A 24,526-nucleotide genomic window follows, 5' to 3' on the forward strand; every position below is an offset into this window, starting at 1 on the left:
AACCAGATAGCTATATTTCTGTTTCTATATCTTTTGAAATGTAAGAATGAATCATTTAATTTTTTAGTTGGGTCTTTTTAACAAATCATTTGATCCAGTTCCGTTAACAAAAATAATTTGCTTCTGAATCTGACTGATTTAGTTCTGATTTAATTCAAATATTCATTTATTTTCAGTAAACAACAAACTGATTTCAGTTTTTGTTTGCCACACAAATATTTCATATGGCTTTTGAAAATTGTTAATTTTGAATGGGATCTTTTTAATTTAGTTTGATCCAGTTTACAAAAATTATTTGCTCATGAATCAGACTGATTCTCAACTAAATTCTCAACCTGTAGACTAAAAAACGAAAAAAATCAGTCTGTTTTTGAAATAAATATATTGTATGAATTTTTAAATGTGTGAAATGTTATTTTTACAAATTTTCTTTGACCCACTTCACAAACTATTTGATCATGCATGATTTGAATTGATTCAGTTCTAAAGATTGAATCAACTGACTCAGTAAATTAAGAACTAATTTTGGTCTGTTTGTTCCAAAAATACTTTGTATAGCTCATTTATTTTGAATTTGGTCTTTGCAATGGTCTGTTTTATCCACGAAAATGATTCGCTCATGAGTTAGATTGATTCAGTTGTCAAGTTCAATCTACAGACTCAAATATTCTCAGTAAATAAAACTATAAATATATTATTATTATTATATTTATATATAAATACATTTGTAAGTTTTGATTTGGATCTCTTTTAATGATTTGCTTGATTCCAGTTCACAAAAATGATTTTCTCAAGAATTGGACATATTCAGTTCTCCGGGTCATACACATCTTAATTATTATTATCATCATTTATTCAGAGACAGTGTTGGGAACGTTACTTTAAAGTAATTAGTTATAGTTACTCACTACTTGTTCCAAAAAGTAACTGAGTTAGTAACTGAATTACTCTATAATAAAAGTAACTCGTTACCAGGGAAAGTAACTATTTGCGTTACTGTAAAAAAAACTGCACGTCAACAGACAGCAAGAGTTTTATCCTGTACTTCAAGTATTATCTTTGTAAGAAACGTGTTTTTGGCCACTAGCTTTACATATGCGTGTCACACATTACATTTACACATTACTTTCATGTTCTTGCCTTTGACAACAATTAATTTGAAGTAGTGCTTATATCTCCACCTTGAAAATGGCAACTTTTCATCGGATTGCTCCTGACTCGCCATCTCTGCTGCGAATCTCTGTTTAGCTGTTGCGTGTGTGTGTGTGTGTGTGTTTGGCGCTACTGGCGCAGCCGCGTGTGCTGGCATGTGTGTAAAAACACTGGCTCTGATTGGCTAACATGAAACACATGACTCTGCCTTAGCCAATCACAACGGCTTATCTCGTCATTAACCCACTTGCTCACTCCCAGGGGTGCGTTTGGATTGGTTTATTAAATCAATGCATAGTAATGCACCGCATTTAACGTTCAGTAACATTAACGGCGTTGTAACGACGGGAAAAGTAATTAGTTAGATTACCGGGTTACTGAAAAAATAATGTCGTTACCTAACGCCGTTCTTTTAAACGCCGTTATTCCAAACACTGTTCAGAGATCACCATGAAAATAGCCTTGATGCTAGAATAGTGTTACAAAGTAAATAAATACATTTTTATCATCTTAAATTTTTACTTTTGTGTTCTACAAAATGTCTTTTTTTGACATTGAAATTATAAGTGAGTTTTAGATATGGTTTTCCACTTCCAGCTCATTTAATATTAATTCATAAAGGTCTCATTTTGCACGTTATTACTTAAAAGCTCATTGTGTGTAGCCTATTGGCAGGTGTAACGGGTCTTTGCGGCAGCGTATGGTTTTGCTCTCTTCAGTGTGTGTGTTTTCTGTCATCGGTGTCTGAATTGTAAGATGTGTGCTCAAGTCATAGTTGAATTTTCCCCACAGGTTGTAATGCCATTAAATAACCACGGACAGCATAAATTGAGCTTGAATGGACAAGGTAATGGCTCATGAGATGAAATGAGTGAGCGAAGGCCCAGATGAGTGGTTTTCTTGGTTGAAGATTGCTTCAGTGTTGCGTGATGCTCATTGACCGCTCACTGTTGAAGCGTCTGCTGGCATTAGGACCAGTGTGGTGGAGAGGATGTGGCCTGGGCACCATATTCTGCCCAGAAGAGGAACATAATTGCTTTTCAATGCAGAATGCACAGGGTGTCTTTAGAGCCGTGCACGAGAATGTTGTTCATCACACAGAAGCCTTTTCATTCATCGCTTAGACTATGGCATCAGTGGATTTGATTTGCATAAATTGCAAGAGTAAGGTCTGACACATATTTTAATCAATGTGTTTATCAACATCTGTGGCACAATTATAATGGTTCCAGATAATGCGTAATGTCTGTCTTTAGTCCGGACTGGTTTGCACATCTTCTTGGAAAAGAATCTGTTGTGTAATGTTTGTTTCTTAAAAATGGACCATTAAACCCTGTCTGCGTTCTGCGAGATGAGTAGTTGTTCCTCTGGTGCTGATGGAGTGAATCGAACACAAAACGGCAAAAACGGTTAAAAAAAGATTATTGAGGGAGTTGATTGTGAATGATGTTCTGTTTTGTCTAATTTCAAATGAACTTGTTTTCAGTATTTGTGTTATGTAAACTACTTTTTTTTTTTTTTTAAAGAAAAGAAAAACACAAGATTTCTATTTCAAATATGAAATGCAAATGCTGTTCTTTTGCTATTTATCAAATAGTTTTGGGAAAAAAATGTCACAGTTTTCACAAAAATCTGTTTTCAACATTGATAACAAGGAGTTTGAGTGTGTCAAGCTAAAAATCACCGGTAGACCTATAAAATAAGATATTGTGTCAGTCATGGCGATGGAACAGTCACGACACGAGCATCCTTGTGTTACGACAGAAACGGCTATATTGTGTCAGAAGTGCGTCAGCTGTGTTGAAGCTCTTGTGCTGCGTCTTCCCGATTGCTTTGCCTGGAACACCTGATCCCCTCAGGTAATCGTGTTGCTGCTGTCTGCATGCCTCTTTAAATATAGACCCTTTTAATTGAGGTAGACAGCAGGGGGTTCTGGAGGATGGGATGCTATTCCCCAAACACACACACACTGTCTCTCACGTAGGAAGCTAATTGTAAAGGACTTAAGTGAAGCTCAGCGTGGTTTACTTTGAATGGCAGAGAAACGGTGAATTTTGTTTTCTTTTTGAGATCTGTTCTAGTGTGTTTGATGGAGATGGATTCGATATGACTCACGTGGACTAGTACGTCAAGTATATTTTACGCCCTATATCTAATCCTGGAAATACAATGCTGATGCAATTATAAAGCAGAACTAAAAGAGCGTGTTTTGCTGAGGGTGTGGTGTTTTATGTAGTTTTGTGGTAAGTCTTTGTGAACTAGCGTTGTGCAGTCATCTGTTTGGGGTTCGTTAGGATTTGCTCCTCATATGTTTGATTGACAGGCCTCATGTCACATGATCAGCTCTGCTGTGGTTTCAAAACATTGTTTGTTTGAGCATCCCAGCCGGCTCAACACGGAAATGTTGGCACCACCAATGATGACCGGTCGGGACAATATGTTTGTCTGACCAATGTCAAATGAGAGAAGAGTGTTTGGATAACTTAATAATTTAATAAAATTTAAATCTTTTTGAAAAATATTCAACAAAAAAAAAATATTTTTGCAATTGCATTTGGTGTCAGCAGAGGTGATGCATACTTTTATATTATATATAATATTATAATATTTTATTATGTTGGTTAACAGTTTATTATAACTTTAATCTAACGAATCTAACTTTTTAAATATACACTTTTTTTTAGGATCTTAAACATCCAGATGCATTAAAAATACATAAAACAAGTAATAAAACTTGGGGAACAAATCTTAATTTCATGAAGTCATTATAATATTGACAATGCAAAAAATTTAATTTAATTAAAATCTTATTAAACTTATTTTAAAAAACTTAGTTAAGTTTAACTTTATTTAATCTAATTTATAGTTTAATTAATGATATAATTTATAATTTAATTCATGATGTCAATGCAAATATTGAAATGTAATGTTTGATTTAAAATGTTAATTTATTTTATTTTAATTTAATAAGTCCCATATTAAACATGACCTTTTTAACTAGGTTCCAAAATAAACACTTGCCAAGTTCTGAATGCAAATATTTCTTTTATTTATTTGTATATTTCCTTAGAAAATGCTGAAATAAGCGCCCCCCCCCAAAAAAAAAAACAAACAAAAACAAAACAAAACAATTTTTTATTTTTTAAATTTTTTTGACATTTCTTTCTAACTCATTCTTTTCTAACTAATTAGCCTGGGTCCAAACACAAGTTAACATAGCCTTTTTTGACCTGGCAAGCATTAAAACCAGTTTTTTTGCAGTAATTAGCACAAAAATAATGTATTCTGTTAAATATCCTATGTATTGATGACCATGTTCACAAAATTCACCCCGACGACAAGATCAGGGGTATTATATCAGCCTAAAGGGACTAATTTCGTGAAAACATCTGGCTGTGATTTGCCCCACTTGTAATGCAGCTACTCACTAAATAAAAAAAAAGAAAAGCCCATGAAATGATTTGGGTTAAAAATATTTATATTACACACAAAACAAGATGCCAGCACAGCTATGTGGCAAAGAAAGGATATTAAGTCATTATATTCGATTATATGACAAAATAATGCCACGACTGACCAATCAGAGTGAGTTATTTCAGAGAAGCTCATAATAAAAGCATGAGAATGTATTTTATGCTTAAAAATAGTTTTTAGGCTTCCTCCTTTCCCTTTTTAGCACCTTTGTTATCATCATTGTTATCATTGTTATCATCTCTCTCCCCTCAAGAATCCATTGAAGCGGTTCATGTGAACTGATGAAACAGATAAGCTTCATCTGAAGATGAGTGTGAGAGGATGGGGGCGTTTTCGTAAACACACCCTGGGTCTTCGATCACGACTGACAGCAAGATTATATCTGACGTCTTCCTTCCTTATAGAGATGCCAGCAGTTAAATAGTCCCACAAACACCTTCAGGGGCTAAACTGTGCCAACACTGGAAGTAACGACACCGGGGTAGAAACATTCCCCTTGTGTAACTCACGCACACATACACACACCAGCTTACAGAGTTATTAGATTGAAAGCAGCCTGGTTCTACAAATCCTGCCAGACTGCAGAAGGACGCTTCAGTTTGCTCTGGAGTGAGAACAGGACAGTGGTCTGATGCACAGAGGTGTCGAGCAACATGCACACATACAAACACGCGTGCGACTGTGAGCCGCTGCCGGTGAGTGCATCTAATGGCATGTCAGACAGTCATTCCTTCTAATCATTTGGACGTTTTTTAATGTTTGATCATTTATTTTTCTTGGCTATCATGTGATGTCTGCGTAATTCTTATGTTGGCATTGATGGTGCGTGAGCGTGCAGAAATTTCAGGAGAAAATTACATGGATGGTGATGAGTAGTGGGAAGAGTTTAAACATGTAAGTGAAGTTAGCGTGCAGGTCTGGACTGGGGCAGGACGACTATGTTCACCGTTTTTTCCTTTCTTTTCCCAAATCCCAAGCTCTGCTTTTGTGCACTTAGAAAATTATGATTACAAAAAGTATCGTAATAGAACAGCTTTTTTTTTTTGTCCTTTTTCTGAAGATGGTGTTCTACCATGGTGTTCTTTCATGTACTCCTGAATAACACCGTATATGATCATGGTAGTCATTAAGAACCATGGTATAACTATGATTTATTGGACATGTAACATGGTACAATAATTGTGTTCTTTTTTTTTTTTTTTTTTTTGCATTGATTAATAAATTTTGTAACAAGTATTTCCGATATATAAAATACAATGAACTATTTTACCATACATTCTCATTATTCAATTCAAGTTTATATGTATAGCGCTTTTTACGATAAATCATTGCAAGGCAACTTTAAAGAAAATTACGTTTCTACAAAATTTAGTAGTAGCTTAGTAGTGGTGACTGTCAGTTTATGTGCATATGCACATTAATTAAGACAAAAATTAATACAAGACGTGGTCAACCAGAGGATGAACACTATTAACAGCAATTATTATATGATGCAGTCACACTTGTAGCAATATTTGTTAGTTCTGTGTGTTGTTTCAGGGTCGGCATCATCTCCTTTCAGGTGTTCTGGATCTAGACTGGAGCTTGTGTAAATCCTAGTAACCAAATCCTGTACCAAAGATGTAAATCCTGTGGCAAAACAGAGAAACAAATAGAGATATAATTAGAGTAGCTGCTGTATCAACCAAGTAAAATTTGCAGGACAAACACCTAGCAGTGCATTACAATGATTGTATAATTCTCATTACAATAATGGGAAACTAATTCTTCTACTCTATGTAATGTAGTATGTGTATGTGTATATATATAAATAAAATAGCTTAAATTGTGAGGTTGTTGTTGTTAATATTAGTTCTATGGCTTATAATGTATGATTTACATGCATAATTATATTACTGCAATTAATATAGCAAAATTTACTCTATTACCATAATGACAATGCCGGAAATAATCTCAAGATTAAGACCTCCCGGTGCATTATGGTAATGAAGCTTTAGGGAGAAATTCACCTTAATTGTCATGATAATGTCGATGGCAAAACATTCTTTATGCTGTGTTGTTTTTTTTTTTATCATCTGTTTTGTTTTCATTTTATTTGGCATCTTAACTGTTTTTTAAACTCTTAACTTAAGTTTTTTTTTTATTAAGCATGAGGTTTTAAACCGATCTGTCGTTCATACACATTGATTTTTATGTGTATTTGAATATATTTTCATACATTCACATGAAATTTCTAACTGAATTTTCACATGGTGTATTTATTTATATATATATATATTTTTTTTTTTGCTCCAATACTTTTAGCTATGACTTTAGCCACTCTCCTCTAATTTTCAGATCAGAGAGAACGTTAACTTTGAATGTAGAGTTCCTTCTCCTTTCACTTCCTTCTAGACACTCTCTCTCTCTCTCTCTCTCTCTCTCTCTCTCTCTCTCTTTCCCGTATGTCAATTCCTCCTCCTATTCCTCCCCTAAAGCTATGGATAGCAGTGTTGCGTCACAGAGTGGAGCTCGAGTCAGCTCTCTCAGCACACTTGATAGAGTTTGAGTTGAATTCGCGCAGCTGCTGGTGAGTTGTCGCTTCTGTCTTCACTACATAGGTCTCTGGTTACCCAGCAGATGGCTAGACATTATGCTTCCTAGGGGTTTTCCTTCTTAAAAGTCTATTTTATGTTGTTTACATTATTAATGTGAAACGATTTAACTTTCAGCTAAGCATGTTTATCAAAGTTGAACTAGGCAAGTGGTTGTCTCTAATTGGGTTTAAGCTGGGGTGTGTTTATGAGATATCAGTATTGCTGCAGTTTGTGAAAATTGTGATTTCATTTAGATTTTATTACTAACCAAAGCACAAAATAATGTTAAGGAAAGTTCACCTTGGTAGATTTTTGTCGACGCTAATTCGAAACCAGTCTCAAAAAGCCCATTGTAATTAATTTTCTTGCTCACTTCTGTAATAATGGTGGCTGTTTTCCAGGTGTGGGTGTGTACATGCACATTTGCTTTTGCTGATGCTGCATGTTGAAACAAACACTGACAGGAATGTTTCTTGCAAAAAAAGTGAAGTTAGTTGGTCCCCTTAAGCATGGATGGACTTGTCCTTTTGGTCATTTTTAGTTAATATTTCTTAAAATTCTCTTCCAGTTGAAAACGGCATCCAAGTGTTTTTGTCTAAAATTGATTTAATGAACATCTGCATTGCAAGACTTCTAGCTTCATTTAGGGCAATGATATGTGGAAAACTACTTGTAGAAAGCAATTCAGAGATGATACAACTAGAATTAGAATATCCTTTGTTTAATGGACATTACACAGAGTTGGCAAACTCTATTGCCCTTGAGTGAACTTTGCTTTTGGAGGGAAGTGATTGTGTAGTGGCTTGTATGTGATCCACAGGTTTAAACTCAGGATGAGTCACTCAAGGAAGTTTTGGTCCTTCAATGGTGAGCAAATAGGCTTTTGATTTTCTTGGTGGCGCAAACATGGAAATCCCACACCACTCCGCAGACATTTGTCATCAGCTTCTGTGAATAGGCTGGTCATCCCAGACTGTTCGTGGCTGGTCTAATCTGGTCTGTGGTCGGCTAAAACCATGACATGACAAGGAGAAGTTTGTCTAAATGTGTGCTTTTGGTTTCACCTGCTTGACTGTTGAAGCTGCAGGTTAATTCTAGAACATTTAAACCAAAATTCATCTTCTAAAATGAGGGATTGATCTCTTGGGGCCTCCATAATGGAGCTTGTTTTGGTAGTACAAGGTTCTTTATTGGCACCTGTAAGGCCTTTCGCACTGCTTTAGTTCCAGAACTTAATGTAAACTACTAAAGTACTGGGGTGATTTTGCACAAGCTATTTTCCAGTACCATTTAAAGGGTTGCATTTGCACGACAGTGTGTACTAGGAAGTGATGTAAGCCAGTCGACAGATTTGTGCATGGCGTTCAACAACGCAAACAAAGAAGAACAACGTTAAGAACAGGAGGATGGAGGACACTGCGATGTTTTTGTTGTGCCTCGCGAGTTTCACAGTAATGTACATGGACTGTCGACGTATACGTAAAGCGAATTGAAAGGAGGACGAAGAATCTCCAATGACAACTGGCAGTGCTACATTTGCTACAAGTGCCTGCACCTCAGCGTTCGTCCATCTATCACGGTTCATCGTACTTGTGAAATAAGTTGACATAATGTTTACAGTATGATTACACCGCGTTTTAAATCATGGCGGATGAGGGCGTTTTCAAACGCGTCTGGCCAGTCATTGTCTACTTGCATCACGGATAGTACCAGTAGTGCTGGTTAGATCCTGCTAGAGTAAGAGCTAATTTGGTTCTCGAAAAAGGCAGTCTGGTGCTAAAATCGCACCCAGTTCCGGCGGTGCGAAAACGCCCAAAAGTGGGAAGTTCCACATTTAGTTCTGGTACTATGAAAAGGTTCCCGTAGTGCAAAAGTCCCTTATGGTTCCATGAAGTGTGTGTGTGTATATATATATATATATATATATATATATATATTGTATGTGTATATATATATGGATCTTTTAAGAACTGCTCACTGAAAGGTTCTTTTGAAACCCAAAATGGTTCTTCTTGACATCTCTGTGAAAAATCCCCCTTTGGAAATTCTATTTGTAAGAGGAGTTTGAATTGCATCAACCACATTGATTTCTAAGAATATGCTTTAATCTGAAAAGGAAAATTCTGTCATCATTTACCTTTATCTTTAAACCTGTGTGACTTTCTACTGTAGAATTCGGAGTAATACATTTTGATGGATATCCAACACAAAAACTTTTAATATTTAGAATTCATTTGGATTACCAAGTTAACGTAAACTGACTAATAAACTTAATGTGATGCCTGTTTGTCAGTCATACATAAATGAAGAATAAACTAAAACTGTTTGGATTTCTATGATAGTACTAGTCATATTTTAATGATTGTCATTTGGCGTTTTGTTTAGATGATTTTTTAAATAAACTCAAATAGACGCAAATAGTTTATAATAAACTATGTCATGATTTTTCTGGTGCAGAAATCTTACAGGTTTCTAAGTATGACTGATCATGCTTCCCGTTTAAGTTTAATTGCTTGTGTTAAATCTGTGTAATGCAAATTGGTGGATGTTTATATTCAAATCAAATACATAAATCAGAAAATTAGGCCTGAATATTTTTTTTTGTTGATTTTTGTTCATAAAATCAATGCATATTGTGAACAATGCTGGTCTAACTTTAAAAAGGCCATAGAAGTGGTCCATATGACAGTTTTCTGCTGGCTGAAAGTCTTTGGTCTTTGCATGTGTCATCCTGCAGTAGCAGCTCAGTCTTGGTAAATTTAGACTGTAGTCACTGTATTCTGACACATGCATGTAGACCACTTTTGTGGTAATGTGTTCTTTCCTCTTAATTGTTCCGGATGTCCACTGACCCAAGACTGTGACCCTTCAGTCACTAGCCCTGGTCTGCATACTTCTGTGACTTCTTGTATGCTGGTAATTTCCTTGCTTTAGACCCGTTTCATCTCTTTTAGAAACCTAAGAATGTCTCTCTCTCTTTGTTTGGAGTAGAATACCAGCTTACTGCACATTGTGTAATGTATCTAAAACTGTGCCGATTATGTAAACTTTAGTATAGTTCTCACTTTGCATGTTTAATCCAGCCGGTAGTGTCCAGCTATCAATGTACATTTTTGCAGGTTTATGTAAATTTATGTCATTTTGATTGGGAGGAAAATCTCTTATAGTAATAATCTTTAATAATAGTGTCTTATGGTCATCACGGCTGCATTTATTTGACTAAAACTACAGTAAAAATGTTAATATTATGAAATGTTATTCTAATTTAAAATATGTGCTTTCTATTTGAATATGTTTTAAAATGTAATTTATTCCTGTGATGCAAAGCTGATTTTTCTTCATCATTTTGGTTTGGACATATAAGAGAATATGTGAAGTTATGGAGTGGATAAAATTATTCCTTTTATGAAAAAAAAAAAAAAAAGGCTAAGCTAAAAAGCACATGGACTTACAGCTTTTTCAAAAGAATCGCAATAATGTGGCTTTCTGTTTTTAGCTCAAGTTTAAGAGAATTCAAGGAAAACAAAGCATGGTGAACCAAACAAATATAACGCCGCCTTGGTTTGCGTAAATGCCTTTTTATTTTTTAATTGATCTTCTTTTAATGTGTACTTTATGGGCCAGACGCTTGTCTTGGAATCAGCGGTTGTGGCAAGTAAATCCAGAGCAATCTGGTACTGGAAAGCCTATGCACACTGGTTTTGCTTTCTTCAATGGTCGTGTTTTTCTCTAAACTCAGAAGCAGTCAAAAGATGTTTGGCTGTGGCTTCAGTTGCGTAATTACTTAATTGCTTAACCACACCATGTGTCTGGGTGTAGTTTGTAAACCAAAGAACTTATAACATAAAAGACATTCACCATTATTCATTTGATTTTAGTTTTTTCTCATTTCTTGCAATGTTCAAATGAATCTTATTTTAAAGCTTTTCTTTGTTTTATAAATTAGATTTTTTTTTTTGCATATTAGAATGTTTTTGTTTTATTTTAGCTTTTTAAATATAATTGTATTTTATATATTTGTATCTTTTTAAATACAACGTAGCATTTGCTTGAATGTATAAAAAAAATTAATGGATATAAAAATATTATATACTCTACAATTCAGAAGTTTGGACGAATTAATATTTTAGTTTTTGGTCTGTTTATTAAATGTTATTATCATAATAATGCCAATGCGGGTTTTCATGCTTATTCTTATGGAAAGTTTTGGCTATGCTTCATGCAAGTTCACACCCAGCTCTGTTTTCTGATGACATGTTTGTATTATATAAATGGAAGAAAAAGTCTTCTAACAGCTGTAGCAGAACTCTGAGTCACTTCTGAAAGTGGTTAGATTAGTGTAGTTAACTGTGTTTTTTTAGCAAGTGTAGCTTGACAAGAGGGATGTGAATCAGCGTTATATGAGTCCGTATGTATGTTTGGGTCTGTTGTGTTTAAGCAGCAGCGTGTCTGTGTTTATAGACGTCACCAGCGTCAGACGGGAATTTCACAGTTTCGTGAGTGTGAATCAAGACATTTAAGGCCATTTAGTGATTCACGTCGTTCACGCACACTAAGTCACCATGATGCTGTTAGGGTTGGGCTGAATTTAAGCCTGTTTTTTAATCATCAGGCTTTGTGTGCTTTAGGATCGTCCTGTTTGAGTCAGTGTTTTCGTTAAAACATGACATAAGCTGTCTACAAGTACTGATTTTACAAACAGAATATCAATGCCTGCTCTTAATTTCCATTTCTATTTGATTCCAGCCACTAACTTGGCTCTTATTCTGTCAACCCAGCTCTGATTCAGCCCACTTTTGCCATTTTTACGTGCAAAATGTATCGGACGCTCAGAGAACGGGACCTTAGGTGTGGTTTCTGAGTCTGAAGCTATGGCAGTGCATGTGAGATATTTCAAAATCTATGCAATGATGATTCAGTGAATTTAGGTAGAATATGAAGCTGCTGTCATAAGTTAGTTAGTTTCCGGACTTGTTTGGCCTTTTGTCACAGACTCAAGCTTGTAGTGTCCGTATTGTAGCTCAGTGCATGCTTCACTTCTTATATGGTCGAGGTGAGAGAAGGCTAGAGAACTGGGAATTCTGTTGAAGAGCTTGTTTACTGTTTTTTTTGGGTGTGACCTTCACTAACTCCTCCATTTATTTACACTTACGTGCATTATCAGCTGATTTGAGGTGCAGTCATGTGATTGTGAGGTGCATTTGCATGCATATGCAATGTATAGCACAGGTAAGCTTTTTACAGTTTTGTTTGCGAGTAATTATTGTTCCTCTGTTTAGAGTTTGTGTTTCCAGTTTACCAGTTTAAACTCTTACTTCTAAAACTGAAGTCAAATCATTCATGTTTTTTCATGTACACACATAATTTCATTCACCCTTCAAAATGGCGAGGGCAAATTTCTCGTGTGGCTTTCCATGAAAGGAGAGATTAAATGCTGGCATAATTATCTGTGCGAAAGAGGGATGAAAATGTACATTATGTAAGACCGCTGTACAGTTGAAGGGGAACAGGTGCTCAGTTTTGCGGCAGATGGATTAATCCTGCACTAAAGGACACTGCACTTGACTTTTGACCTGAATCTCTTCACACGGTCTGCACAGCACCCCCTTCACCAGATACGTACAGGAAAACACGCTAGCCGAATAGAGACCACAGAACCTGTTCACCATGGGTCCCCTTCACTCCAGGTCATTTTGCAGGTCGATGCTGATGAAATATAAAAAAAACTCTCAGGCATGAAAAGCTTTTGCAAATCAAGGCTTAATCGCTTGAAAGATTATTGAGGGGGGAAATGAGGGCTTGAAATTATTAAAGCATATATAATCATAATCTTTGTACGTGCTCTGATAAATAGGGATGGTGGCTGCTATTGTTTTATGTGTTGTAACCAAGAGTGCAACATGTTTCCAGTGACAAGTAATTTGATTTTTGGTCATTTTAGCCCTGACGTGTGCATTTTGTTGACTAAATAAGTTTTTGTCTGTTTTTAAGTGTGGGCTCTATGATTTCTACAATGCAAAAATTGTGGATGGAATTGCAGAATCCATTCATAAAAATAGAATTTACCATAGAATGCAGCAATTTTGGATGAATCAATCAAAAGTAGGTCAGTAGATTTAAAGTGGGATATGGACTAGTGTCTGTGAATATTAAACCCCACACAATGCTTTTTAATATGAAAAAAGTTCTGCGTGTCTCTGTGTTCAGTGAATGTTGAAAAAGCACGGTTTTGTTTATTACACACATAAAGCACGTGTGACTTGCAGTATTTTTAGCGTTTATCACTGAATTTGGGTAAAAATAAAACACATTTCATAGGGACCTAAAATTTTATTTTTGTTAAGTGTTTAATAAATTGCTGTTAAATTTGTATAAGTGTTATCATTTCAATTAATTAAACATGCTTTTTGATTAATACAATTTATTTACCCATTAAAACACGGTTAAGAAAAATTTAAACACGAATAACATTTTTTTTTTAAAACAAAAAAAAAACAAATAAAGAATTTGGGAAAAAATAAAACTGATTTCATTGGGCTCTCTAATGGCAAGAATGCTGCCATGTGTGTCTGAATTCAATAAGCCCCTCTGGAAGCTTGTGTGTGTTCACAGCTGTCTGTTTCTCTCTGCTGTTCACTTAAATTCACCTCCACACTCACAAGACATCACCCCTTCCTGAGGCCCATGGGTAATCCAGCAGACCTTCAGAATCAACCAGCCTACACACACACACACACACACACACACACTCAGCTGTCCTTGCCTTTGATCCCTGGCCGAGGGTCCTTTAATTGCCCAACAGTTTGGTCAGCATGTAACTTGCCTGAAGTCTGTGTGTGCTGCCCCAATCAGTCTCTGTTCCTGTTCTCACTTTCAAAACCTGGTGAACTTCCTACCTAGACAACATTTAAAGGTAGTGGGTAGAGACCGGGGTTATTATAGTAAACTAAAAGTGAAAACAGAACTAAAATCTAAATTTTTCATTACTTGAAATTAAATTAACTTTAAATAAAAATAAAATATATAAATTATTTCAGCTTGTTTGCCAAATAACTTTATTTAAAATCAAAATGAAATTTTTTTTAAAATGTATTCATAATATGAATAAAAACTATTAAAAACTATATAATTTTTTAAATGATGCTAAAATAACACTTGTAGAGATGTAGTTTTACATTGGGAATATCTTCCATAAATTCACTTTTACTGAAGTTAATTTAAAAACAATAATTATTTCAAAATCCCTTTTAATGCAATCTCATTTGTGTTAAAAATCTCAAAATGAACTGTGCAATTCTGATGTCGTGATGCTTAAAATTATAGCATTTAAAATGGTGGTTTGCATTTAAATATACAGCAATATTTAAATTTAGTTTAGATAATTTATACAAAATGGATTAAAATTGTAATATTGGCCATTTATCAGTTATCTTACCTACAAATTATGGATGTGCTGCTTTCTATTTCAATCCCAGAATGCACCTCAACCCTGGTTCATCAGCTGTGTTTTAGTATCATTTTATAAACTATTGTACTATTTATTTAATATCTTGATTTAGCTTTTATTTTATACATTTGTTTTCATTTTATTTATTTCTTGGCAGCTAACTGAAATAAATTGAATTTTTTCATCTAAAATTTATATTTTATTTCTGCTACATTTCTGTTCCTAAAATGGTTTTAATCATTTTTTGTTACGATAACAATACTGATAGGAATCAATTGGAGTCGAGTTTTGTAGGGTACATTTCATAAGAACTGCTAAACGTGTTCAGACATTTGCTGCCTGTGTAGAGCGCTTTAAATCAGCAGTATACCTTCTTAGAAGGTAGTTGCCTAAGTAGGGTAGGACTTGACACATAGCTAGCTGCTCTCAACTTTCACCTCAGCTTCTTCAATAATGTTCTTCATCACTTGAAATAATCACTGAGCGCGTGTGAATACGTGATGAGTCAGGTCAGGCGGTCTGTAAACAGCGATGAGTCTCTCTCTCTCTCTCTCTCTCTCTCTCTCTCTCTCTCCTTCAGACAAATGTGCTGTAACTCGTTCCCTCCCGTTGATTCAGCCCGGTCCTCTAAACTCCTTTCCTGACAGTTGTCATAACAGTGGCTCATGACAGACACACCGTTACGTGAGCATAAAGGCTGTTCTGTTGAGATGACTGCAGGAAGTTTTACTGTAAAGAGGAACGACCTGTCGTCTCTTTCTCTTATTATCAGTCAAAACCCCCACCATAAAAACCGTAACGTGCTGCAGTTTGACCAAACTATGTTGATTATGTATATGAATGTTTTGACCTGTCTTCTCTTGGTGGTTGTACGGTTCTTGACACATCCCTACTGTTGTTAGTGAGCTTTATGATCTGTTGCCCTGAAAGATTTTTTTTTTTTTTTTAGCTTTCTTTTAAAAGGGCACCACTCTTTTAAAATATATTTCTTAATATTTTATTTTATTATATTAAACTGAAATTTTCTGCAGACTCCCCTTGCAGCAGCTTAAATTCAGTTTTTTTCTTTTTTTTTCCCTAAAAAGTTTTTACATTTTTTGTTAATTTTAATTTATTCATATTTTATTTTTGTTATTGATTAACCCTTTAATTTTCTTTTTCTTTTTCTTTTTTATAATTGAAGTTTTCAGCTGACTCCTCTCTTGGCTTTCTAAATTCTGTTTTAATATATCATTTTAATATTATATTTTTATGTATTTTTTTCTCATTAAATAAAATTGTATATATCTTTATTTATTTATTTTATAAAGCTAATTTTTTTTAGCAGACTCCCCTTGTGGCCTTCTAAATTCTGTTGGTATGTATTGTTATTTCAATAGACTCCTTGTAGCCTTCAAAAAAAAAAATTAATTTTACTTTTTGAAATCTTAATATTTTATTATTATTGAAATTTTTTTTAAATTTTATAAAACTGAAAATTTGATTAGATTTTATTTCTTAATTTGGAAACCTTTGCCCTAGAGCATGCTATGACCATGGAATCCCTAAAAATGTTACTTGCTTTGCAGTTCTTGCAACATTTCCACATTTATGTAAATCTATAAAACTCCGACATCCAAGCATGCACCAGTAATTGAGTTTGTTCTGTCCTAAAGTGATTTGTGTAGTCACATTGACTCCATATTTGACCTTCCTTGCCTTTAAAGCTGCCGAAGCTTCGCACAAAGTCCCAGCAAGCCCTTGAATCTGAAAAACATGAAAGTACACCTAACCTAATTGTGCTCATTGTGGTAGACCATGTCATGCCTATTATAGACAACAAGACCCATTTAAAAGCAAGTGCTATTTAAAACCTTTATGGAGCCGAGACTGCCTTTCTTCCTCCTTTTGAGGTGGAGTCTAGTCTGAGACAGAGATGAGCCAAATCTAATCTCCACCGCCCCATCAGATGGGTTCACGAGAGTGCACAGATGATTAGCTCCTCAGATTAGAGGGGTTTTGGACATCTGAAGACTGATTTGGTTGTTGGGGAACACCAGGACTACCCTAAAACCTCCCTGCCCCCATGAGCGCTTAACTTGACTAGACACCAAGGGGGTGGGTCAAGATTAATTGGACCAAGTCTTGTTGGTTCTTTGGGCGAAGGGGGTTAATTGGAACCCTTCTGTGAGGTTTTGGGGTGTGTGAATGTACTGAAGCGCTATCCTTTGCCTCCCTGGACCAGTGTCCAACGATTTGGGTGGCCTGCACACATCCCATGAAATGGAAGGTAAGAGGAGGGGAGGATCGTCAGATTGATGTGTTTCAATGCGAGTCTTTCGGAGGGGTTTGGATTACACTCGAGTAGGTGTGGCAGTCGAGGCTTTTATGTAAAACAGCAAGCCTCAGACATGAAGGTCTACTTCATGCACGAGAAACTAGTTGTGATTCTTGGTTTTCTCTTGGATTATAACTTCAGAACTGTAGCTTGATTTAGTTGATTTGCATTACCTTTTGCATGTCAAAAAAGGCAACCATTGGCTTTATCACTAAAGGAGCACTTGATGTGGTGATTTATTTTTTTGCACTTTTATCTTTACAAACAATTTGGTTGAATCTTTGGAGAATTCTACTATCTAAGAGTTTATCTGTTTATTTAAATAAATAATCATTTAAATATTTGGGGATGGTAAGTTTTATTTGGAAAAAAGAAGTGCTTTTATTCAGCGAGGATGCGTTAAATTGTTCAAAGGGGACATTAAAGTCATTTATAATCTTACAAAAGATTCCGGTTTCAAATGAATGCTGTTCTTTTGAACTTTCTATTCATCAAAGAATCTTGAAAATGCAGCTTTGCATTGCATAAATATTTACGTTTCAAGTTATATATCTCATAGAGAAGTTGTATCTGGAATATCTTGGCTCTACCATAGTACATGCTCAAAAACACGGTAAATGATATCACAAACAATGGATTTTGCAAATCTACTGGGGTTTTCTCGAAAGTGCCATGTAAATACCATGGCGCATGAATTCTTCTAATTGGTCATGTTTGTCTGTGTATGGTTGCATTTGAGACTGTCTGTGATGTTGTGAACCGTCACAAGAGAAAACCCACAGAGTGAGGTTTTTTGTGAAGTGCGATGAACCAGAGCCCGAGTGACTCAAAGCGTCTGGTGTCTGATTTCTCTGTTCCTGTAGGTGTGTCATCATCCCGACTGTCAGGAACTGAACGGTAAAAGCCCTCTGCACCTGTGCGAGTCATGTGATTCTCGCTGTCACCTGGATGAGTCTGACAGCATGCACTTTGACAGGCATCTGCGCTTCGACGTACAGCCACAAGGTAACGGCCCTACAGGCACAAACACACCTATGTGACCCTCTGCCAAACAGGTTTATGTTTCATACAAACGAGTCTCATTTAAAAGCACCAGGAATGGATGTTTGGTAATTTGTACAACTAATAACTACCAGTAAAATTAAAGCACCCAACAACAGATGCTGTATATACATGTATAAGTATAAAAGGTTGATAAATTGATTTAATTGATATTCATTTATTTTGACAATAATACAAAATACTTTTTTTATATTACCTTTAGTAGATTAGTTGAATTACTATTAAAAAAGCAGACATTTCTGTAAGGAGTGAAGCATGTAAGATCAGATTTGCTTATATCTGTGTCGTCAGGTTCTATCCTGGCGCGGAATGTGTCCACACGTTCCTGTCCCCCTCGCACGAGCCCCCCTTCTGACCTGGATGAAGAGGAAGAAGGAAGCACTGAACGAGGGTCAGTCGGTGATTCATTACCTTTCCACAGCATTCAAATAACTTTATGGAATCTAACAGCCTTTGCACACCAAGAAAGGCACGTAAAAGTAATGAGAACAATCAAGCTGACATGCATCAAGTGTTAGCGTAACTGAACAAGAGCAAAATGCAGATCTGAAAGTGAGAGATGGAAATAAATCAATATGGCTGCATGATGAATTTAAATAAAAACCACAGACATATGTCGCTAGGTGTGATTTAATTTGTAAAGGCTGTGAATTAAATAAACACATTAAAGTATAGGTTGCACTTAATATGAAGCATCACAATTAATAATAATAATAAGAAGAAGAAATGTTTCTTGAGCAGCAAATAAGCATATTCAAATGAAAGTATTGATGCTGAAAATTCAACTTTGTGTAACAGGAATAAATTGCATTTTAAAATGTATTTTGTTATTTTAAATTGTAGTAATTTCTGTTTATCCGTTTTTGCTTTGTTTTTTTATCAAATAACTGCAGGCTGTTTGAGTGTAATAAAAAAAAAAAAATATATATATATATATATATATATATATATATTTTTTTTTTTTTTTTTTTTAAACCTTCACTCTGGTTTATTTTCAACATTGTAATGTAAAAAGTATCTTTATAATTTATAACATGTAAAAATATTTCATGCAATATCTCAGTATGTCATGCATGCAGAATAAACATTTATTTGGTAAAGGGTGTGAATTAAATAATATATGCAGTGCAAGTTTCAAAGTGAAGCGCGGTACTGTGTTCATTTACACGCGAGCAGCTGATGATCCAGTGTTTTCAGTGGCTCACTTTGCAGGAATTGTACAACACCAATTCATCTCTGCAAGCGCTGTGATTTTGGGGCACTTATAATGTGCAGGAGCGAAACATGCACCGTCCATCTTCCCAAATATGAGAAGGGAGCACAATAGTTTTGTATTTGAATGCAAATAAAATATTATTTTGCATAAATATTAATTTTGTAATTTTACTTGTGTACTTATATTATTATTGTATTACTTACAATAGTTATAATAATATTTCTGTATTATTCTTATTATATTTACCTGAGATACTTCTATTTTTATTTTATAGTGAAATATTGCCACAATAATAGCTCTTGTTTTGTTTAGTATTTATTCATAATAATAATAATAATAATAATAATAATATTTAATCCAAATTTTGTCCAAATTGTACAGCCTTACAAACAAACACCGCAAACCTGGAGCTTTTTTTTTTTTTTTTTTTTTTTTTTTTTTTTTTTAAATCACATGTACGTGTTTTTCTGTCTTTTAACAGAGAACATAAGACAGGAGGAATGAAGCTGGAAAAAAGAAAGGGACAAAAAAAGCCCCAGCGACGCCACACTGATGTGAGTATTGTCCTCCCTCCGCAAAGGCTCATGGGAAACTTTAGGAATCCTAGCTGACTGTACACACTGATAAGCTAGAAACAAGCACGTATAGCTCCTTAACATCCTACATATTATATTAGTATGCCCTACCAATATTTTTACTACACATGTACCTGTAAAGACTTGTATGTGGGCTTCCATATCCAGCATAGCGTACAGGAAATAGCACGTCTCTGAATCATCCGCAGCCCCAGGATGTGGCTTGATCTTGATCACATCTAGAGTTCACTGGAAGTGGTCTGTCTGTCTGTCACCCATCTTTGAGCAGCACTGTTCTGTCGCCCCCTATAGGACCCCAGGAAGGAGTGCTTCAGCCTCAAGTTTGACCTCAACATAGACATAGACACAGAGATCGTCCCCGCTGTCAAAAAGAAGACATTACGGTAAGTCCGAGAACAAATCTGTGTCCTCCAGCAACCTTAGACTGAAGTTTTGTTTGTGTTTCTGTTTAAAAGGTTTATCCTAAATGCATCCATTGCATAAACAATACTTTAGATTAGAATTTAGTTGAATATAAAGTACTCTACAAAAGTTTGGACTGCATAGGTTTTTTTATTATTATTAAAATAAATTATTTTATTTAGCAATGATGAATTCAATTGATTAAAAGTGACTGTAAAGACCTTTTATAATTTTACAGAAGATTTCTATTTCAAATAAATGCAGTTTTTTTTAAACTAAGAAACCCAAGAAAATATTATTACAGTTTCCAAAAAAATATTAAGCACCATAATTGCTTTCAATAATGATAATAATAAGAAATGTTTCTCAGTATATCAGAATGATTTCTGAAGGATCCTGTGACACTGAAGTAATGATGCTAAAATTCAGCTTTGCATCAGGAATAAATTACTTACGAAAATCCATTCAAATATATTCCAGTTGTTTTAAATTGTAATAATATTTCCGATTATTACTGTATTCCTTAGCAAATAAACGGAGCCTCATAAAACTTCTTAAGAAATGTTTTGAATGTAGTGTGTAAGGAATAGACTGTATTTTTACCAATGTTAATTTTAAACCTGGCAATGTAAAAATTATCTTTTAATATTAAATATCAAATGTTGCATGTATTGATAAACAAATATAAAATAAATTTTCACTTGTATTTTTCATATTCACCATACTTTCCTATCAAAATGCATATGGATGCAAAAAACGCAGAAAATCAAACCTGATCCTAATTTTTTTATGACTGACGAAAGTTTCAGAGGCAGTGTGAAAACGTGTGACAAAATGCGTGGTCGTATTCATTTTTCAACGAGTGAAAACAAAGACCTTAAGACTATAATATGTCATGCCATAGGAAAGGAGGAGTATTTAATGCCAGCTTTCCAAATAAAAGCACAATTTCTTCCTACAGCCTTTGTCTAAATCTTTAAATGGGTGTTAATTGTATCGGAAATGTCCATAACTCAGTCTTTGCTTTGTTCATTTTATCTGTCAAGCTCATTTGCTCATTTTATTGTTCTTCAGAGAGGTGCTCGGACCCATTTTTGAGCGCAAGGGCATTGAATTATCCCGAGTGGATCTGTTCCTGGACCAGTCTAACACTCCTCTCTCCCTCGACTTTGAGGCGTACCGTTTCGGAGGGCATTGCCTCAAAGTGAAAGGTACGAGTTTGAAATGCTAATCACTGTGTCAGCATTTCGATAACCCTTTCTTCCTACACATTTACAAATCTGAAGTTGAAAACGTACACCAGTCTTCCTCAACACAGCCATCATTGTGTCCACAGAAGCAGACAGTTTCCCAGGAAATGAGGTGTGACCGATTACACTTCATTAGAGTTGTTATGTATCTAAAGGAGCCTAACAGGGCTGTGCTGTTTCTTCACATTCACAACACGCTTTTCGTGATTATACAGCCATGTGCCTGTCTTTACAAATCCCCATCGCCATGTCTTTAATCAGATAGCGCAAACACAAGCCAGCACAGGCGTCCCACAGGTGCTGGATGGCCGCTTGCGTAATACACAGCCTCTGACGTGAGAACCAAGAGAGGGTTAGCGTTAAAATGATTGGGACTGAAGAGTTTCATTCATGCTGAAAATCTGCTCTGTTGAAGACCTTCTGCTACTTTTATTAATACTAACAGCAGATTTCAGTGATGATGAATATGTGGTGGTAAAATTTAACAAACAGTAATCCCCAGTAGTGTAAGTATTTTGTTGTACTTAAGTAATTTTTGTTGTCGTTTTTTTACTCCCTTGTAGTGTTGGCATTGCTTTATTTTTATTATTTATTATTTTATTGTTTTTTATTTTATTTTATTTTTAAAAAAAATATTTTTATTGAATTTAACAGGAATGATTCCTTTTAAAAATAACAAAATCATAATAATATTAATATATCACTATTATTATTATTATTACCAATTATAATAATAATTTATAATTGTACTGTTGGTCTGTCATATAAATAATATTTGTATTTCATTATTTATAATAGTGATTTATTTAATGCCATATTTAGAAATGCAAATAGCCGTTCAAAGCCATGTGCTCCACTGTTAAAGTTATTATTTATTAATATAATATGTTATTAAATACTGGAATTTTCTTTTTAATTTTTTAAGCTATATTTTATTAGGATTTATGTTTATATTAAACATTATTTCATTATAAAGTATTTTTAGATCTATTTCATAACCGGTGTTTTCAGAATAAGAACATTATTTGTACGATTAAGTGAGTATTTCTCAAATGGTTGTTTTTCCGCAGCTCGGCCCGGCGATGAGCTGAAGGTGGAGCAGAGCGTGAAGGATCTGCGCTCTCTCAGTCTGCCCAACATGAAGCCGTCAGGAGGGGGCAGCGTCTACATCCTCACCCCGGGCAGTGAGAGGGCCGAGCATGGGTCCCTGCCGCGCCGGGAGAGCGTTGACATACTGGTCAGTCCTTATAGTGCTTCCTCTAGATAATATGGGAATATTTTATTTTTTACTTTTTGACTGTATTTATGTTATGTTATCTGTTATAGAAAATAAAATAATATTAAGCCCCTACTATCTTATGTGAGGTTAAAATTAAATACTTTAAGAACTTAGTGGAAAAAATAATGTTTGGGGGGAAAAGGTCAATTTAATAATCAAGCACAAATTTTATGCTATTTTATTTTACCTGTTTTAGAAACATGGCCTAATGTGCATTTACTTTTTACATTTTTTTTGGGCATAATTGAAATTTTCAAGAGCATTTTCTGTCCTTTCAATAGTAAGGGATTAATTAATTTCATTTTGTGTCATACCCGTTTTAGACACATTTTATTCTATATTTAAGTCCTTATAGCTTTTTTAGTTTTACGAAGACCATTTTCCATCCCTTTAAAAGTAAACAGGCTCTAAATTAATGTGTCCCTATCTTTCTTGATTTCTAAACACCTCAGTCCCACTTCAACTTCCTTTTAAGGTTCCAGCTTGGTGTAAATCATTTTAAACCTAACACATGACCTCATACAGGAAGCTTACTGAGTGCATCCACATATATGGCACTTTGACCCTCTGAATGACGCTGCCAATTGTTTGGTTTTTAGCTCTTTTCTGTAGAAATGACTGGTGACTCTTTCAACATCATGGGGTTGTATTTCCCCAGCTGCACCGTGATAGTCAGTAAAGCTGGATTCATGGAAAGACAAGCCTGAACATAGTCCTGTGTGCGTGTACAAACATGGATATGCAGGCCTCGGAGATGAGTGCAGACTGTAGGACTGAAGGCAGAGGCCTGTCAATGCACCTCGTGGGCTTTTACTGTGATTTGAGGTTGAATCGTCAGGCTTAGCAATAAAAACTTGAGTACAGAGCATTCAGGTCAAAGCTGTGTCATCCCATCAGGCTTTGCTTGGCATTGTGTGGATGTAGGTTACGTAACGGCATAAAACAAGTCTTCACGTGTTGGACAAGTGTTGCACAGGTATTGCACATCAGAGCCGGGTTTGTTTTTCTAGTTCCTCTGTAACACTAGTCTTTTGGAGAGAAAAAAAACGTAGAATCTTACTGTTCAGACCTGGGATTAGATTTATTTATTTATATTTTTTTATTTGTGATAAAAGGTTCATTTGCATTCCAAGAAGGAAAATTCTCTGTTGAGGTTTTGTAGTTAATATTTACAGTTTTTTCTTTAGATAGAGAATAAAAACTCGAAACTCGGAAAGATGCTGTACGGCAAATTACGCATAAGTGTGCAATTTTGTTCTGTCGAATTTAATACACAGTATGACTGTTATTTCTGTTTCTGCTTTCACAGACGTCGCCACTAGTGTTGTTTTACGGCTGGTGGTTTAGGATTCATGCATTTGTTTGATAACGAGCAGCATGAATTTGCATCATGGTATTATTTTCCACATTTGGAAATTCCACCCCCACTTGTTTTCCAGCAGGGCATTCCTTATCACTCCGTTACACAATTCCCATTGTAGTTATTCATTATATGCAAATAGCACAATGTAACGCAAATGTTTCCCAAAAAATATTATTTTAAAAGAACTTTAAGGCCATTTAATGTATGTAACGTTTTATCATTAAATTTAACTTTTTTTTATGGCATCCTGATAGATTTAAGTAGCTTATGTTACTTAAAAAATAATAAATGAATTAAATGGAAATCAAGGTTGTGAAAAAAAAAAAAGTTTTGGTTTGCAAGATTTTTTTTAAAGAAGACTTTTATGCTCACCAAGTCTGCATTTATTTAAT

At 35.0% G+C, this 24,526-nt stretch overlaps 1 protein-coding gene across 4 annotated transcripts in view; it reads left to right on the forward strand.

The window, feature by feature from the left end:
* plekhg5b (pleckstrin homology domain containing, family G (with RhoGef domain) member 5b) overlaps positions 1-24,526 on the forward strand; it is a 66,173-nt gene that overhangs the window by 22,555 nt on the left and 19,092 nt on the right. For 2 of the 4 annotated variants that reach the window (XM_026199597.1, XM_026199596.1), the window contains exons 4-9: positions 17,830-17,971; positions 18,320-18,419; positions 19,726-19,798; positions 20,132-20,223; positions 21,317-21,453; positions 22,563-22,729. In XM_026199597.1, coding sequence (XP_026055382.1) covers positions 17,830-17,971; positions 18,320-18,419; positions 19,726-19,798; positions 20,132-20,223; positions 21,317-21,453; positions 22,563-22,729 — 711 coding nt within the window. Of the gene's footprint in view, positions 1-5,042; positions 5,322-7,079; positions 7,196-17,829; positions 17,972-18,319; positions 18,420-19,725; positions 19,799-20,131; positions 20,224-21,316; positions 21,454-22,562; positions 22,730-24,526 lie in introns of those variants that run through there. The other 2 variants (XM_026199598.1, XM_026199599.1) reach the window with 2 other exon arrangements.

Source organism: Carassius auratus, chromosome 23 (assembly GCF_003368295.1).
Source record: "Carassius auratus strain Wakin chromosome 23, ASM336829v1, whole genome shotgun sequence".
In the NCBI taxonomy this organism is placed as follows: Eukaryota; Metazoa; Chordata; class Actinopteri; order Cypriniformes; family Cyprinidae; genus Carassius; species Carassius auratus.